Source organism: Papaver somniferum, chromosome 11 (assembly GCF_003573695.1).
Source record: "Papaver somniferum cultivar HN1 chromosome 11, ASM357369v1, whole genome shotgun sequence".
In the NCBI taxonomy this organism is placed as follows: domain Eukaryota; kingdom Viridiplantae; phylum Streptophyta; class Magnoliopsida; order Ranunculales; family Papaveraceae; genus Papaver; species Papaver somniferum.
Window position 1 is genome coordinate 135506369 of NC_039368.1, and position 18686 is coordinate 135525054.

At 37.5% G+C, this 18686-nt stretch overlaps 1 protein-coding gene across 1 annotated transcript; it reads right to left on the bottom strand.

The window, feature by feature from the left end:
• Positions 1–16820: 16820 nt before the first annotated feature.
• On the bottom strand, positions 16821–18160 carry LOC113325241 (U1 small nuclear ribonucleoprotein 70 kDa-like). Its single transcript, XM_026573447.1, has 2 exons — positions 17591–18160; positions 16821–16877 (listed from the first exon to the last, which is right to left on the bottom strand). Exons 1-2 carry the CDS (start codon positions 18158–18160, stop codon positions 16821–16823), a joined length of 627 nt encoding a protein of 208 aa, XP_026429232.1.
• Positions 18161–18686: the final 526 nt, after the last annotated feature.

The following is an 18686-nucleotide window of genomic DNA, read 5'->3' on the forward strand; positions in this document are numbered from 1 at the left end:
GTGTAGAAAAAAAAATTACCCTAGCTCTGCTATACCATAAAGAAGTATTTATTTAAGGTTTTCTCACAACTTATGAGATAAGTTTCATTGAGTACTATTTATATGAACTACATTGGATGAAAGATAAGAGCAAACGAAACAGAAGAAGCTAAGGAATAGGTACATCTGTAGAACAAGACTTTACAATCAAGACTCAACCTAATTAGCTACAGAATAGGTATTTACAACATAAGAATAGAGAGACAGAAAGGGTTACAACAACTTGTACGTATGTGAAATACGTGTGTACACGTGAGCTTTAATATCTCCAAATTAGTAAATCATAATCCATACGGTATTATTATTAAGGGTTGTTTAGTTTTGCATTACTGTGATCATTGATTCATTATCATACTTTGTGTTTACATATTTGATAATTCCATTCACTTCAGTACATGTACTTATGATCAATTTTTGTCTGTACCTAACCTAGTATGTTAATATGTTTGAATGTTTCGTAGAATCACAATCGAAGATTCACATTCACAATTGATATTTAATGTTTTGATCATCCATTTAGCACATACAGACATACCCCATACTGATAGTTTCCGTTTGAGATTATTATTATTGAATTTGAATGATTGAATCAATCCTTATTCCTTGTTACTTGTTAGTTGTGTTTTTCTAAGAGTTAACTGATTACAGGTTGCAACATCATTTTATAGGTGACTTGGTTTAATTTTGGATTTTCTTTGATGTTTTCTAGAAGCTATCAAAGTATCAAGCTACAACTTGATTAAGGTACAAATATTGCCTAGTTATTTACTTCTATTGTCATCAATTACTTAAGATATGCCTCCTAGGAGGGTGATACCAGCTGAAAGACACCGTTACAATAAACTTTAGCTTCTTAATGGAATAGATTGAAGCAATTATTCTGTTTGACTTTTTTTCCTTAGCATTTTTCTTGCTCTAATGTAGGTGTATAGAGAACCACATAGAGCGAGAAAACCAATATCAGAGGTTCTAAAGTCGAATGAGTTACTGTTTGTTTCTGTTTCTAATAAAAACTAAGAACCATTTCGTTTCAAATGTTTTATAATGCTATGTGGTTTATAAACCCGTTCAATTATGTGTTATGCAATAAATTTCATTAAGAACATTGTATGTGCTAAAAAAAAATTGCATCGAAGGGCGTCCGAGTTCTTTCGCACAAGGTCGTCTAAATGTCAGCGACGACCCTGTTGTTGACGGTTTGGTGGTGGATATGGTGGAAAAAGTATGTTAATTGTGCTGAAAATAATATCGATGACGTCAGTATTGGTGATTTGTGGTGGTGGGAAAATATATGATGATGATGATGATGGAAATAATATCGATCCGGGTGGTGTTGATAATTGTGGTGGAGATATTTTCGATGATGGTAATGTTGGTGGTGGAGGAGATGTTTAGATCTCTATTTATAATTGATTTTATCTGAAGAGTAAAATAGTAAAATTGTCTGTTCTAAATTTTTTTTATGGTTCGTCCAATTCACTTAGCCGCATAATTTGCTCGTCTATTAGAACCAGGCTTTAAACTTTTCTGGACATATGACCCATTTTCTCAATAAATGGGCACCGACAGATCAGAGAGCAGGCAATTCTGTAAATGACTCCATGATATTGACGATTTCGGGGGAAAAAATCCATCAAATTGAACTGTAAACAATTCTTGAAAAATATGTTTAAAGGTTATTAGCTCCTAGTTTTCTCCACCATCCCCAAATATTGTTTTCTTCATCTTCCTCCATTCCAATATGTAGTTTCCCTAATCAAGTTCCCTTTAAATATATCGGGAGAGCTATATGTCTATTGTCAAGTATGTGTATCAGGATAGCTAGGGATCAATAATGTTTGTCAAGTATGTATATCAGGATAGTTAGGGATCAATAATGTTTGTCAGGGAGATTATATACACATGAATGAATTTCATATGTCTTCTTATCATGTACAAATTGTTTCATATTAAGTTAGAATCCGTTTTTAAAGAATAAAAAACAGATAGAATTTATATGATTTTGTTAAGCTAGGAGAATGCGAGTTCTGTTTGTGTACATTGTTTTGATCAGTTTCTGCTGTAATGAATAGTCATCATAATGACCAGGAATAAGAGTAGCTCTAAAAGATTATATATTTACTCGCAAATAATGTGCTTTTAGGCTTAGTCCTATGGGCTAGATATCTAGATGCTAGATTGGCCATCCACGTCAGCATGGGCAACCTCCTAAAAAATCCTATGGGATGGCTAATCTAGCAACTAGATTAGCAGCGGGACCACCATATAACGCCGAACCGTTCGGCGCTCACTGTTGAACGGTTCATCGCTTTAAATCTCAGCCGTTAGATCAGAAAATTTTCTCCCAGCGCTGAATGGTTCAGCGTTTAGACCACTTTTTGAGCGCTGAACGGTTCAACATTTCAATCTCGCTGATAGTTGAACTGCGAGCAGTTGTTAGGAGAGAGAACTATCAACTAGCAGTGTAAAAAAAATTCCCACACTTTTTTTATGATTTGCAACACTTTTTGGCCAATCTATCAGTTCAATATAGCCCTTAGGGGTTATCCTTAGAGGTACTAATTCTTTGTGCAGGGCAAGCATACAGAAACTAAATTTCCGTCAAGCATCGATAGGCAAACCAGGTATTTTCACCACATTTAAGCTAAACGAAGGAACCCTCATTTGGGGCATACGGGATAATTTCGGGGCACACATAATAAGACAAAAAGGGGGTTGGAAATAGTATTTCTAGGCTATCCCTTATCCAACTTATTTTCATAAATGTGAAAATACCCTTGTGTGATTAGTGTTAAATTAGTGTTAATTTGATTAATTAGTTGTTAATGATTGTAGTTAGTTTAGTGTTAATTTAGGATAATAATTTTGTTTTTAAAGATAGTAGGTGAGTTATTTTAGAAAAAGAAGAAGGAGGAAAGAAGAAGAAGAGGAGGAAAAAAGTTTTTTTTTTTCTTTGTGATTATTGAGAGATGTGTGATACAAATTCGAGTGAGGAAGGTGAATCTTCATCACGTAAAGCTAAGAAAATACATGTCTATTACGATGGAGATCCAGACATGGCTTATTTGTTGGATTATGAAAATGATTTTACCCAAGCTCAACTTTTTTCTCAAGATCAAAATGATAACTTTATAGAGCCAAATCCCGAAGATGAGTACATGGATGAGGAACCCAATGATAATAATACATAGGTATGGTTGTAGATGTTGTTTAATTTCCATTTTGTAGCTTGATTTCACCAAAAGTTATGATTTTTGCAACTAGTTCGGCGCAACAGAGTTAGGTTCGGCAGATAAGATGTATGTCGAACCTTAATAAATAACAACAGTTCGGTTTATGCGATTGAGATATATATACGCCGAACTTTCATTCAATTATTTTCGCGCCAAATAATTTTCATGGTTCGGCTTAAATATGATGTGCTAATATAAGCCGAACCTTATACAAAAAAATTTATGAGTTACAGTGTAATGTTCGGCTTACAAACTATCCCGCCGAACATTAATTTTTGTTTTCATAAATTTCAAGTCTTATGGTTCGGCTTATAATATTAGTGCCCAATAAGCCGAATCCATGTTTGACAAGTAGTTCGGCTTTATAAGTGAAACACGAATTAGCCGAACCTTTAGCTCGGCTTTCATAGAGTACTGCGTGTGAGCCGAACCTGACCCAAAACCTGTGCGATATTGTTGTAGATTGTTCTTGAAATGGAAACTATGGAGGATCAACCACCGCCTGTTGATGTCATTCATGAAGATACTAAAGATCACTTACAAACTGACTTGGTAGGTAACGTAGTTTATGTTTTTATTAATTTTCAAGTATTTTATTTTTTTGACAAAATTAATTTTCAAGTATGTTGTATGCAAAATCATTAATAAAACTTAACTTTTGTACTTGTGGATATGTAGACGTGGAAAACTAAAGAAGAAGCTGTTAAATGGGTTGAGGGTCTCTCATTTGTGCCTTGAACTTATAATGAAGGAAGTGGATTTGATGGACAAAATGGATGCTAACTCCCAAGAATAGTGTGTTTGTAAAATGAGGGAAAGCATGGGACTTCTGTGTCAGCATGATCTACTTTGGTACAAGGATTGTATGGTACCTTTTGAGGATATTGATCCTCATTGGAAACAATTGAGTTTTGATCCCATTCCCGACGAGGAAGATGATGTAGAGATTTGGGACACACCTTATGGGAAAAGGTTGGCCGAAATGTATCGTGGTATGATCCGAGCTCAGAAACAAATCTTATGGCACAACATGATGCCAATCCTCTATCCTCACACCCAACAAGGTATATTAGAACCGGAAAAGGGGCCACAAAAAGGTAGGCCACCCTCGAAAGAAACCCAAAAAGAGAAAACAGCAAAAGCGTATGCACTTGCCAAAAAAAGGGGTCCTACCGGTAGTGATCCATGCGGGGTCGAGTACAATGATGCAAAGTACGAAGAAGAGAAGAAGGCAATAGAGAAGTTAGACAAGATGGATGAAGTGAAGCTATCAAATAAACATGGTCGACCGAACAAGTATAAAAGTGAAACAAGTAACAAAAAAGTTAAGAATAGTGGTCCTTTATGTCCTCCCCCATTGGAAGTAGACGTCAAGCTTAAGGGTAAGATGTTTCCATCTCAACAAATGGAAACAATAAAGACCACTCCGGTGCCCAAGCAAAAGGAGAAGAAAACATATATGCGGAAGGTACACTACAACAAACAGACTTATTTGTGACATTATGTTTGCAACATAATATAAAACGTCATAAATATTAGTTATTCGTGATAGTATTAGTGTCACAAAAATATTATGTTAGCTAAATCCCCAGAAATGTCAGGATAGGTATTTTCTTCACCTTCCATTCTGTCGCAAACATTTATTTTTAAAATAAAAAACAAATAAAATTAATATGATTTTTTCGCGACATTTTTAAGTGTGGAAAAATTATTATTTTTTAATTTTTAATTTAAAATAATTATAATTTTTTATAACTGACATTTTAGGAATGTTACGAATAATCATGTATATTGTTAACACTAAAATCCTCCACAAATATCCAATTATTCACGGCATCGTGTAGTCGTTGAGAATAATATATTTTTCCTAACACTCTCATCCATTGCAAATAAGCTCATGCATTACTAATATTTTATGATATTGGTAAAACCTTTTATTTCCCGCTCAAAAATAATGTCACGATAATAACATTTTTGCGACGCATCCATCTATTAGAAATACCTTTTTACATTATCGGTAATATAAAATTTTGTAAATACAATGATAGTCCTTGACGTATATAATGCATAATAAATGGTTTTTATTTTAAACCTTTTCATATGTCGTAAAAAAAAATAGTTTGTAGTTTAAGTTCAACGTCTTAGCTGATTAGAATTTATATGATTTGAGTTTCTTAGCTGATTAGAATTTATATGATTTGAGTTTTTTTTTCGAATTTTGTATCCACTACGATGCTTATTAGTGTTGCACAATTTTAATGATGCTTATTAATGTTGTACAATTTTTCTACGGTCGCTAGGGTCAAAAATATTTTCTTAATGTAAATTTAGCTGCGTGGTGCATCTCCTTTCCATACTCTGTTTTTTGCTTGTTTCCGGTATCTTCGAAAGTTTGTATACTATTACAGTTCAAAATGACAACTTTCGTTAAAATGACAAGTCAACGTATCCAAACAACTAGCAATAAAAGGTCTACAGACAAAAAGAAAAAGAAAAAAAAATGGTTGAGAAACACTTCTCTATAATCAATATCACTTTCACCACTTGATATAACACCTTCATCTTCACTATCATGTTCACTCAAAAGACCACCTTCTCCTTCAAGTTCTTCTTCTTCAATATAGTCCTCTGAACCTTTCAACTTCTTCGGCGGCGACATCATTTCTATTCCAACTTGAATTAGTAGCTTCCTCATTGCAACTTGATGCATTTCCAGAATTATCTTGAACGATGTTATCTGTTGTGAAAGTGTTCATCTTGCTGATATGCCTCGTCATTATTTGGTTCTGACCCAACCTCTTTCTCTGAGACATCATAGACATTTCGAGGAATCACATGTTGAACAACATGCCATTTTCCACGCAGTTTAAGGTCTTTAAGGTAGAAAACTTGTTGCATTTGGTCAGCAAGCACAAAAGGATCGCCTTTGTACCATGTCTGAGAGAAGTTAAGACTAGTGAAATGGCTATCTGCAATAATATTTTTCCTTCTCTTATCGGCGTCCCACCAATCACATCTGAAAAGAAAAACTTTCTTTCTATACAGGTAACTTAGCTCTAAGACATCTGTTAACACACCATAAAAATCAGCAACATTAGACTGGTGCTCCCCCTTTACTACAACACCACTATTTTGTGTCCGCAAATTAACTTCCCGGTCCCTTGTACGAAATCAAATTGCATTAGTGATACACCCACTATATCTCACAACACGTGGATCAGGGCCAACTGCTAGTGAATATATTTCATCTGAAACATTAGGAGAGTTCTCTTCTCGCAAACGATTCACCTATAAAGTGATAAAATGTTAATGATAACCCCAATGATAGATTTCACAAGATTTCTGATACGGGAAATAAGAAATGAAAATAAGAATGATGTATACTCTAATACAATAGAAAAACTCAAAATAACCATTTCTGCAACAAACTCTTGGGAGCGATGTAATACGTTCCTGCGGTGTGTTACTAGCCAACCATTGTAATTATACTCAACAAAATCACACCCAAGCTAACTGCCCTGACCTGGGTGGTCATCCATAGAAATAGATGAATGTACTAACTGCCCTGACCTGGGTGTGTTCTTTATTCTCTACATGTTACGTACTAGCACTTGAGACAAAAAATCATAAAGTATCCAGTTCATCATTCAAGGAAGCAAAGCATGTAGTCTTAGATTAATCTAAAATATAAACAATTTGTATAACTAGCAGAATATGTACACAGAGATAATTTAACTATGGATCCCACTTCCATGCAACATTAAAAATGAGTGTATGATACTTCAAAAATGCCAACATCCATCAAAGTATATAATCACACAACTCAGCTAAAACATTGAGCAATCGTAAATAGTTTCATCCTGCGAACATTGAGCAATCCTTATACACCCAGATCACCACTACATCACCACCATTAAAGTATAATCATTCATATCTTAACCCAAGCGTGCAACTGACAATCATGAAAGGGCTCATATAAGGGGCAGTATTTCATGTGATGTGATAGAAAATTTTCAAGAGTTTTCGTCTTACATGAATCATCTAAATTATAAAATGTTCAGTGTGCGCGCAAAACATGTCACTAGAATTCAGAGAAAAAAAATGAATTAACACAAACATTATTCCATGGACATGTGTACACAAGTGAATTAACTAACCTAGAGAGTACTCTAGAAAATTCTTATACACCCAAACCACAAGCAAGGTATAATGAAACAGAATTTGAATAAAATTAAAATATAATCTAAACTCCCTTAAAAATTGCGCCTTAGCGCAGTACATGACCTTAGACACTGCAAAGACACCATGTGTAATGTTTGTATGCCAAGATATATTGGATCAAGGAATACAAGCTGCAGTTGATGTGAATTCTCTAGGATTAGTTACCACACCAACACCGTTACAGGACACCATTTCAACAATAATATAGATTTCATATCAGTGGCAGGAAGCACTAACGTTAATCAAAAGGGCACGATTAATACTAATCGAACTAATCAAAGAAGAAGTATAAAGACCGAGGAAAACTTATGATCAATATCAAACCTAGTCCACCAATATGACACTCTTCGGCAACATAAATCACACAATCCCGCCACAACAACTAGTTTTAAACAAACTGATTGTAAAATTAGTCTTAGGAGGGCAGATGAAGCAGAGAAGAGAAATAAGGAACTTGAAGAAAGAGTTGATGAGCAAAATCGCACAATACAGGGGCTGGTAACTGACACAGTGGATATAAGAAGAATGTTGCTTGAAATGCAGGGAAACCGTCAAAGCACTCCTGAGAATCAAAGCACCCCTGAGAACCGTCAAAGCACCCCTGAGAACCGTCAAGGCACCCCTTGAGATGATTGTTGAGGGACCAACAGTTGACATGTGCATCTCTGTTTCTTTTTTTCACTTTTGAAATTTGTAGTGGTATCGTTTCTTTTCTTCAGTTTAGAATGTTAAGTTTCTTAATTAGTGGTGTCATTTAATGGAGATCTTTTCTATTAATGATTTGCTTCTTTTCGGAAAAATTTAGTAGTCTAACTTTGATGAATTACAATTTCTAAGTAAATATGAAAAATATGAAAAATATGAAACCTACTTTTATAAATTTGTAATACGACGGATAATTCCTTCCCACTCTAACATCAACAAACGTATTGCAAATGAGACCCTTACATGACAGAAAAAGTTTGAAGCTCTGCGTTGTAAATGTGTATATATATTCCACGTTGTAAATGTGTATATATATTCCACGATTATAAACGTGGCCCATATTATGTTTGTATCTACAAAAATTACGCGTGGCAAATATAATTTTTTATATGCCATAATAATACTAATATATAATTATTATTCACGATGTTATTACGTGTTGAAAATAATATATATTAACGACGGGTGTATCCGCAGTTTATGCGTCAATTTTATAATGCATTAATGCGTTGAGAATAAGGATTGTTTATGACATCTTCAACCGTTATATAATATTTATTACCGACGGATGTATCCGCTGCGTATGCGCCAATTTTATAACGCATTAATGCGCTGAAAATAAGGATTGTTTGTGACATCTTAAACCATTATACATAAGATTTATTCCGACGGGTGTATTCGCTGCGTATGTGCCAATTTTATAACATATTAATGCGTTGAAAATAAGGATTGTTTGTGGCATGTTCAATCGTTATAAATACAAACTTTTTGTTACATAAACGAATGTCACATAAAGGATTTTTCAGTATAAATGGAAAAAACAGTATTTGTGACGCATAAGCTATTTGTGACGAAGAAACATATTCGTGACACAAAAAACTACTGAAAAAACCTTCGACATAAGTGACGCTTTTAGCGTCGGTTGTATTATTTGCAACACCTGTTTTTATAACGCACTTCCCGACAGCAAAAAAACGTCAGAAAAATATATTTGTGACATAAAATCAAATATTTGTGACGATAGTTTTCATTGAAAAAACCATGTTTTGTTGTAGTGGTAGAATGAAAGGTCCTAAAAGAGATAGTTTGGGGAAGTATTTGAGACCTTCTAATATGATTTACAAAAACTACTTGGAGAACCTGCCCGAAACCATTCATGAGTTTATAATATCCATGGACGATGTCGAAGGGGATGGCAATTGTGGTTTCCATGTCACATCGGAACAACTAGGACCTTTTAAAGATTGTAACCATCTGGTTGCCCAAGGGTACGAAATAAATTATATTCGGCAAAGATTGTTACAAACACTACGCCGAAACAAGGACTTCTACAAGTCAATAATGCGAGGTGGCGGAGACCACGGGGTCGCACAAGAGTTCATTAGTTTTGAACGATGTTTACACGGGGATGCCATCATTACAAGTGACCATTGGATGCAAATGCCGATATGTGGGTTTTTAATCGCGGAGACCTTTAATTGTGTTGTTCATTCTTTTGCGAGGGACGGAAGTTGTTACACCTACGCGCCGCAAACAAAGCCTTGCAATGAGAGTGTGAAAGATAGAAGACTTGTTATTGCATTTGTTCAAGGCTGCCATTATATCGGTCTTAAGCTTAGACCCGGTTGCCCAATACCTCCATTGTGTCCTTTAGCCTTTTGGCCTGTTTTTAAAGAAAATTACTCGATGGACTGGTGTGCAAATTACGCTACGGAGATGGAGCTTTGGAGAACAAAATTACTGAACTACCAATATTTTGTTTAAAAAAAAATTTGAACAACAAATTCAAATTTAATGAAGATAATTACCTGAAGCATAGTGAAGTTTCCTCCAATGTTTGTACTTGCCAACCTAGATGCTTGTGTGAGTTGATTGAGTAGGCAGGCAAGTGACGCTGTCCCCCAAGCATAACTATTTACAGAGTGAACATCCTTGAAAAATTGAAGATATTGAGCACTCACGTTGTTCCCAGAAAGGTCTGGAAAGATATCTCTTCCAAGACTGTACAACATATATGTTGTTGCAGTTTGCTTCACTAACTCCTCGGTCATCACCAACTTTCCATCTTTAACCCTCTCCACTATATCCGAAAAATAGTTTTTCAACCTTAACAACTTGAACTTCTTGTTTTTCTTGTTGGGTGCACCTTTATCATCATGGGTAGAAGTGACATCTCTTATAGAACAACAAAACTCTAGTTCGGTTGTTGATCTTGGCCAACCTAGAGTTTCCTCCGCCAACTTATACAACTCATCCCAACTCATATTATAAAGTGTTGCATCCACGCTTTCGCCGATGACACTAAGGACCGTAATCTTATTCACGTCGTCAGGAGTGATTGTCATCACGCCAAAGGGGAGATGAAATGTGTAAGTCTCAAGAGCAAGTCTCTCGGCAAAGTCGGAGGACGCCACTCTATCACATTTCTGATGACCATATCTAACGGCAGGCCATAAACCAGAGGCTTGCACTATAGCAATCACCTCAGGTACCTCTTTAAACAAATCCCAATGTGCAGCCCTTTGATGTCTCAAAACTCTGACCGCACGACAATGGTCAGGAGTCTCATATATCCTCTTAGCCCAAGATTCTCTGTAACCAATCGACACTTTGCCTCTGTCGGCTGGAAGACCGTGTGGTAAACCATCCTCTCGTGCATCTATTACATCATCATCATCAGGTCTGTGAAACCCAACAACACGAGGTGTAGCATCTTGCTTCTCTGGTTGTTGTTGTTCTTCCACTTCAGGTTGTTCTTCCACATCTGGTTGGTCTTCCCGGTTTTTCATTTTACCCTTTTGGTTCCTTTATATAGTACAAAAACATAAATAAGTATAATCCTACATAATACACAGCATATCCTTAAAAAAATAGGTTACAGAACCAAGTTCGGCTTATACGAACGCTAGACGAAACTGCCGAACATATGAAATTCAAAGATCGGCGATGATTTAAATTAGCCGAACTGTTCTTCAGTTAAACGTTCGGCAGCTAATAAATTACACCCTATGAGTCGAACCTTTCTCTGTGTTCCGAAAACCCCTAGGTTTTTTCAATTAAACCTAATCTAACAATACAATAAAATGCATTAATCAACAAATTAAATGGTTGGGTTTGTATAAAATACCTTATAATCCTCATTTCCGGGGTTTCTTCTTCACTTGATTGAACTTCTTTGTCAATTTCAGTTTGAACTCCTTCTAACGGTTGTTGGTCTTCAATTGACGGATTAGAAGAAGATTTGGACCGCCTACCAATTGGTTTTTATTTTCCACGAGCCATTTTATATTTTTGTTTAATCGACAATCAAATTTTTATGAATCGACGATCAATTTCGGGATGAAATATGATTTTAACCGTTTTTCTCCGACTTGGTTTGAATTGAAAAGAGGAGAAGAACCGAAGAGGTTCTTTTCATGTTTCTTATGCTTTGACCCAAAAGAGAATTTTTTTCTTTTATATCAACTTAATGGTAGTATAGTAATTTACAAGATTCTAGAATATTCTAATACTTTGCAAATAGTTCGGCTCTTTATATAATCTCAGTTTAAGCCGAAAAGGATTCCTTGGGTAATTATCGAGTGCCAACATTTTGATTCGGCTCTAAACTAAGATGGAACTAAGTGCCGAACTTATTACTAAGAGAACAGTCGAATGTCACCAAATTAGTTCGGATGATACGCGTTAAACACTTATAAGCCGAGCTTTTTACTTAGAAAATTGAGGAATGTCAGAAAAGGGTTCGGCTAATACGTATTACATATTTATAAGCCGAACTTTATACTGTAACTTACGTATCGCAGTGCAGTCAAAGCATAACATTTCACTTAAACATTTTAGTTAAACATCGAAACATTGTACCGAAAACCAAACACATAACATTGTTTTCTTCAAGTAAATAAAATTGTGCTAAACTCAAACAATACTTAAAAACCAAACCATAAAAACCTAGTGTACTTCAATTTGAACATAATCATCTATTGAGCACGACCTCGTCTTCCACCAGCACGACCTTTTTTTCCACCACTTCCAGTCGCACCTTCACCTTTGTTGATTACTCCATCCCAACGGTTGTACATATATTCTTGCTCTTCCACCGTCATCTCCACATTGCAACCAATTTTCTTCTTCATAGTCTTCAACATGTTGTTACCCCCATCCACCTAATAAAATTTAGTTACAACATATAAGCAACAACATACAAAAATATTGAAAAAAGCTTTAAAAGTTTGCACTCAATATACCATAGTTCGGTAAGATTTCGAAACATCTTCAACCATGCCTTTTGTGTTCTTTCCCGTCTTCGGCTCCACTTCCTTTTGTGTTCGCTTTCCCCTCTTACCATCTACCGAAGCTTGACTTTCCCTATTAATGATTAAGGGATGTGAAATATGGTTATACCAATCTATATAAGCCGGGTCAACTTCACAAGGATCTTCACGCAACTCTTCTAAGTCAACCCAACTAAATAAGTTCTCTTCCAATTTATCCCAACAAGCAGTGGTAGGATCGAGATCATATTCGGCATTCCATGAACTTTCCGTACTCTTTGTTCCCTTAGAACCCTTGGGCAGCAACTTGAACTTTGATTCCTCTAGCATCGGAATCGTTTGGATAAATTCATATTGACGGAGTACTCGATGGGGATCAAACAATGTAAAGCCTTCGGGAAAAAACAACGGCCCACAGTACATCCCCAATAGCATATCTTCATCCTCAACAACTTCATCATCTTCTTCATCCTTTTTGTATGGTTGAAATACAACTTGTTCAACAGTCAAAGAGTAACTTTTCTCTCAAAGTTATAAAGATTTCCTTTTTATTCCTCTTCTTATTTTCCTTGAAAATCCATTTGGCCGAGGTAGGGAATGCATCCACCCACTTGTCATCTTCCTTGGCAAAATTCAATTCTGGGAAATGGTCATATATCCATACCTGCAAGAACAATATTAAAAAAAAATCCCAAAACTTATTTATTAGGATCATCAAAATTGGTTCATGGAGGTTGTCAACTTTGGGAAATAGAAGCAAGCTCGGCTTATGTTCAAAACACAGTTAAAGCCGAACCCAACAGGTTCGGCATAAACAAAAATGATAATTTTAAGCCGAGTTTTGTATTGAAAATGGAACTACAGTGTGTAAACTTACCTGAAGCATTGTGAAATAACCTCCAATGTTTCTACTTGTTAACCTAGAGGCAGTTCCAAGTTGCTCGAATAGGAAAGAAATGGTCGCGGTTCCCCAAGAGTACTTGTGGCAGCTTTTCAAATCCCTTAACAATTGAAGGTATTGAGCATTACACTTGTTTCCACTGTTATCGGGAAATATAACACTTCCTAAAGTATACAACAAATAGGCGGTAGCAGTGCGCCTAGCAGTGACCTCGTCCATAAACAAGTCTTCGTTTGAAATTTTCTCTTTTGTGTCTCCGAAATATTTTTTCAAAGGGGTGAACTTGATTTTCTTCAACTTCTTTGTGATAGAATCCACAAACTTCACCTCTTTAGAAGCGTAGGCAAACTCCAAAATAAATATTTTAAGTGTGTTTTCGACGTGATGAGCTAAACCCCAACACTAGGACGACTGACGAAGACGAATTTCATACATGGGTAAAATTATTTAATTCTTTTTAAGACTTTTGCATTAATTTTAATTGAAATATGATTTGAATTAATTGGTTGTCATTTAATTTGATGAGGTATGCTTAGCTTAAATATTTTGATACATCGTGCTTAGGATTTACAACTAATCTTTTGAGAATCTACCTTGGCAAAACCAGAGTCCATGTTAATTTTATTCATTGAGCTTTAATTGTTGAGAATAAATAAATTGAACCCTATGTTATGAATTCGACGAAATCATAGTCCCAGTAACACTCTTCATCCTGTGACAATATTTTGTGTATATTTTTTCTTTTCTTTTAGTTTATTAATTCTTCAAATCAATCCATCAAGTCCGAGTGAACGACAACTCTATTTACCACTATATAAAATTCGATCACGCAGCTCCCTAATCTGGAGGGTTCCATCCCTTTATGTTCCCCCTGATTGCCCCTTCAAGGAGGTTAACCCTAACATGCATGTTGGTCTCCTCCCATCCGGTTATTACGACAGTCAGTTGTTTTCGTGACTTTTTCGCCGATGTGGCTATTGGTTACGAAGTCACACCCTAAGTGAGATTTCTTTGGGACTGAGTGCATCGTAGCCAAGACTTGCCATACGGACATGGACGGTAACGCTCCAGACGTCCCAGGCACCCGCAACTCAACCGAATACGTCGGCGCCTTGGTCATATTTCTGCACCCCTTACCGAAGACCATCATAAAAGGGACCCTCAACGGATAGGTCTTATTATTGCCCCTAGCTTTCTGTCTGAGAGTTGTTCACGACGCGCTTTAGGACTTTTCCTCTTACATTTTCCTGCGAACTAGGGTGCACGCCGTGGATTCCCAGCCTTCCTAGGCGAAGGTTTTAAGGTTTCTCTTAAACCGTTTCGTGAATCTTATTTTCCTCCAAATCTGAGGTCTTACCTTTTCTCTTTTCTTCTTTGTTTATTTGGGATCTTATTTTGCTTTCTTCTCTTAATCTTTGCATAATGTTCATGCTTGTTGCTTTGTATGTCTGTTGTGCTTTTCCGAGTATAAGCTTATCTTGTTGCGATGAAAATTTCGTTGCTGGCACATGAGACGGCATCCAAGTTTTTGCAACTTCACGCTTAGCCCTTCCGCCTTGGCGTCGTCCATTAATGCTCTGGCAACCATGGTTGCTCCCTTGTTCGCAATAGTACATGTTTTTTTGACTGGCTAGCTGTTTAAGGTTTGCAATCAGCTCCATTCGTATGTTTGGAATTATGTCGTTGTCCATTGCTCATCGTCGGCTCTCGGCTACAGCTTTTCTCCCTTGCTATTGGCTCACTTTTCCTCTTTGTGGTTCGTTCCTTTTGAATATGTCCTTACGAACTGAAGATAATTCTTCGTAAAATCCCACGCTACGAACGGATCTAGCTTCCATGCGGGTTGTCCACGACATCACTACTTCTTCGTTTTAGGCCATTGATCACTTCGTGGACTATCAAGGCTTTGTAAATATTGGTTGGCGAAACTTAGTCTAGCTGAACCAATCTCGGGTCTCTCATCTTCTTTTCTTGCTCATTGGGCAGGGTTGTTCAATCTGTTGACGAAATAAGCCGCTTCCTCGTGAGTGCTTCATCACGCTTCCCTTCCTCCTTTTCTGTTCACTCGAAGGTCTTATAGTTGAGAGGTCATTTCTTCCACTTCCGCGAGATGGAAACGCTTCCTCCTATCATCTCGGCTTTACTAGCTGGGGATGCTTGTCTTCGATTCTTTGCCGAAGTTTTATAGTTCTCCTTTGATCACCATCTCGTCAGTTCACTTCGTAATCAGCTCCAGCAAGCTCACTTCGTTGGTACAAAAATTTCACGAGCCTTCCAATCTCACGAGATTCATCCGCCAAGACTTAACACGGCATCTAGTTCGTCAACTTTCCACTTCGTCAGTCACATTCGAATTTGCAACTACGACAATTCATCCATCTCCTTCCGTCGTTCTTATCATCATTCTCTCCCGTGACCCGTCTCTTCGTGAGTTGATTCCGTCGTCCTTATCGTTATTCTCTCCGTCTGGTAACAGTGATCTCGTACACAATCCTAACGAGATTGGGATCACCGACTTTCCCCTTTCGGTTTTGTTACTCGTGGCCATCGGTGCTGGTTTATCTGAAATGATTTGTACCCTTGCTGCTGATTTCCAGGGTAACTTCATGCATTTCGTATGTCCGCGTGAACTGACTTGCTGCGTCCGAGCTAGATCAGAACTTTATTGCCATCACTTCTTTCATCATCTTCCCTTTCACGGAGTATCCGCTACGAAGTAAATTTGGTGATGTTGTTGATGATGCTCTGGCGAATTCATCTTCGATTAAATTTACTTCGCGGTTACCCTTGAAGTAAGATGGATCATGGTCACGAAGTTAAAGTACTATATTGTTATCACTTCGCTGGAGCCAAGTTCCTCGTTGAAGTAAGCTCCGTCTATATCCCTCGTTCCAAGAGCAACTTTGACCACACGAGTTCTCGTTAGTTGCCTTACTTCGTTGGCTTTGACCTTCCTCTTCTTCGTTGGCTTTGGCTCGTCCCATGCTTTCCTTTTCTATTCCATGAAAAGATGATTTGGTTGTTGTTTTTACTTCGCATCTTATACCTTCTGGATTCATCTTTGGTAATGCTCCTCCTTTCCTTGCCATCCTTCCATTCGTCCTCACGTCTCCTTTCTCCTTCATACCTACGTTTTTGTGGCGCCCACTAAGCAATATCTTTGTATGGAAGACAAGGCCATACAAGTGACTCCATTTAACTACCTAGTTTTTCCTTTGATAGTACGCGGTTCCCTTCCTCCCAGCGAGACCATTCGTCCCTCTTTCTTCGTTAAGTTTGCGGTTTTGCAACGTCAGTGCGTCTTCCTGTCTTGCTAGTCTGTCGTGTTGTCTCCACTGCGTCTTTATGTTCGTATCTCTTTTCCGTTGATGTGCCTGCCCTGTCGAGTAATCATACGAGCCATCTTCTCTTCGTGACGAAGTATTTTTTGTCGGAACTTGGTTTATCTCCTCATGACGAAGTAAATTTTACGAAGTAGTTTCTGTCGATGCTACTCTCCCTCCGTCCCTGCAACAAATTTTAAAGTCAAAGATAAATAAGAAAGAGTACTCCCTTTTACCCGTCGTCCTCTTCTTGATCCTCACGAAGTATCCTTTTCACGGAGCGCCTCTCATCTTCTGTTTTTGGGTATTGCATGAGGTAGCTTTGATTCCACGAGATAGCTTCCATCCACGAGGTAGCTCTCCGCATCCACGAGGCTTTAGTCCCACGAGGTAAATATTGACGAAGCAAATGCTTCCACAAAGTGAATAAAGTGAGACTCGAACTCTTGTTCTGCATCTCGCAATACAAACCCTTGGCCGTCTGTGCCAACTTCTATTCGTGGAAGAAACGAACGACACCCAACTATTATTTGCCTTCGCCCTCGGTAGTTGAAGGAAGATATGCTTAAAATGATACATGAAGGGGGAATGGAATGAAATTGAATCGAGACCAGCTGCTCGTATAACACCACTTCTCGCCGACTGTTCTTCCTCTAATTTGTGAAATGAAATATGACTCCATGGTATTTGTACTGTTCCTCAATCTTCCTGATTAAGCATTCATTACTTCATCATATTTGCTATCTTTTGTGCGTTCTTTCACGATTGGAAAAAAAAAAAAAAAAAAAAATTCGTCGGGACTATCTTCTGTGCGCTCTGATTTCCTCCCTTCATTTTGTTGAAGTAATTTCCTCATTTGCTTTACGTCGTCGGCATTACTTCGTCGGCTCTGCTTACCTCGTCTCCTTTACTTTGTCCTTCCCCATCTTCCTCGTGGTCATATCTCCTTCGTCGTAGTTCATCTTCCTCCGAAGATACAGTGTTTCCTTCTGAATCTATGGCATTCATCTCCACGTTTTCGTTAAGTTGCCGGTTTTGTTGCCTCAACCTAGCATTATGCCTTACCAACTGCACCTGTTGTTCCGCCAAGTCTCGGTCCCGTTCTCGTTCACGATGAAGCGTCTCCCTTAACTGGTCCAACGTCAAGTTTTCTTCTCCAATATTCTCTTCCATCTCCTCCGAGTCATCTTCCTCCTGATTAGGGGTTTCACCCAGTTCTTCTGATACCTCATCCTCCTCGTCATCGTTTGCCTCCGCCTTTTCTCGGTTCATTTCCTTCTTCGCAGTAGTCCCGACTTTCACATTCTGACTAGGTTTCTCCACAGTCCCGGCTTTCACTTTCCATCTGCGTTTCCCTTGTATCATGGTCCTTCGTCTTTCATCCTTTACCTCCTGATCCCGAGCCTCCAATCGTTTACTCCTTCTCAACACCGTTTGTGATTTCGTTTTCCTCACCTTTCCCTTCATCATTTACCTCGTTCCAAAATCCGTCCTTTTATCCACCTCTTTGCTAGTCTTTCCGCTTAATCCTCAGATCTCGAACCAGCCTCCTCAGATCTTTGGTTTCCGCCTCTTTGGTGCAACCTCAGCTTCTCCCGTCCCTGTTTCTAGCGCCAAAATGTAGCTACGGAAAATCCATAGCTACACCCACACTTGTATTCATTGTTCTTCACTAATAATTATTTGGTTTACATAGACTCCATTAAAGAGTTTTTTAGGAGCTCTAGATCTAGTTTTTGGGGAAGAAGAAGATAAGGATAAAAAAAATCTAATCTCTTTCTCTCTCTTAGATATTTTCTTAAGTACTAGAGAGTAGAAATGAATTTACAAATATAACATTTGCTTACAAACTAAGCTATCTTGGTCTAGATATTATGTAAACTATCATAGGATTGTTATACTACGCCCGCTTTTATTGGGCACCACATGTCGAGTATGATTTTTGGTGTCTACAACTCAAGTGACTGAATATGTTTGATTTGGAAATTACTTT

What these genes read in the sequence shown, in the direction of transcription:
- LOC113325241 (XM_026573447.1), bottom strand. Translation starts at nt 18,160, where the DNA reads ATGAAGGGAAAGGTGAGGAAAACGAAATCACAAACGGTGTTGAGAAGG. An exon ending in GACAAAGTAAAGGAGACGAG is followed by an intron (nt 16,878 to 17,590) that starts GTAAGCAGAGCC and finishes AATTTGTTGCAG; the next exon opens with GGACGGAGGGAGAGTAGCAT.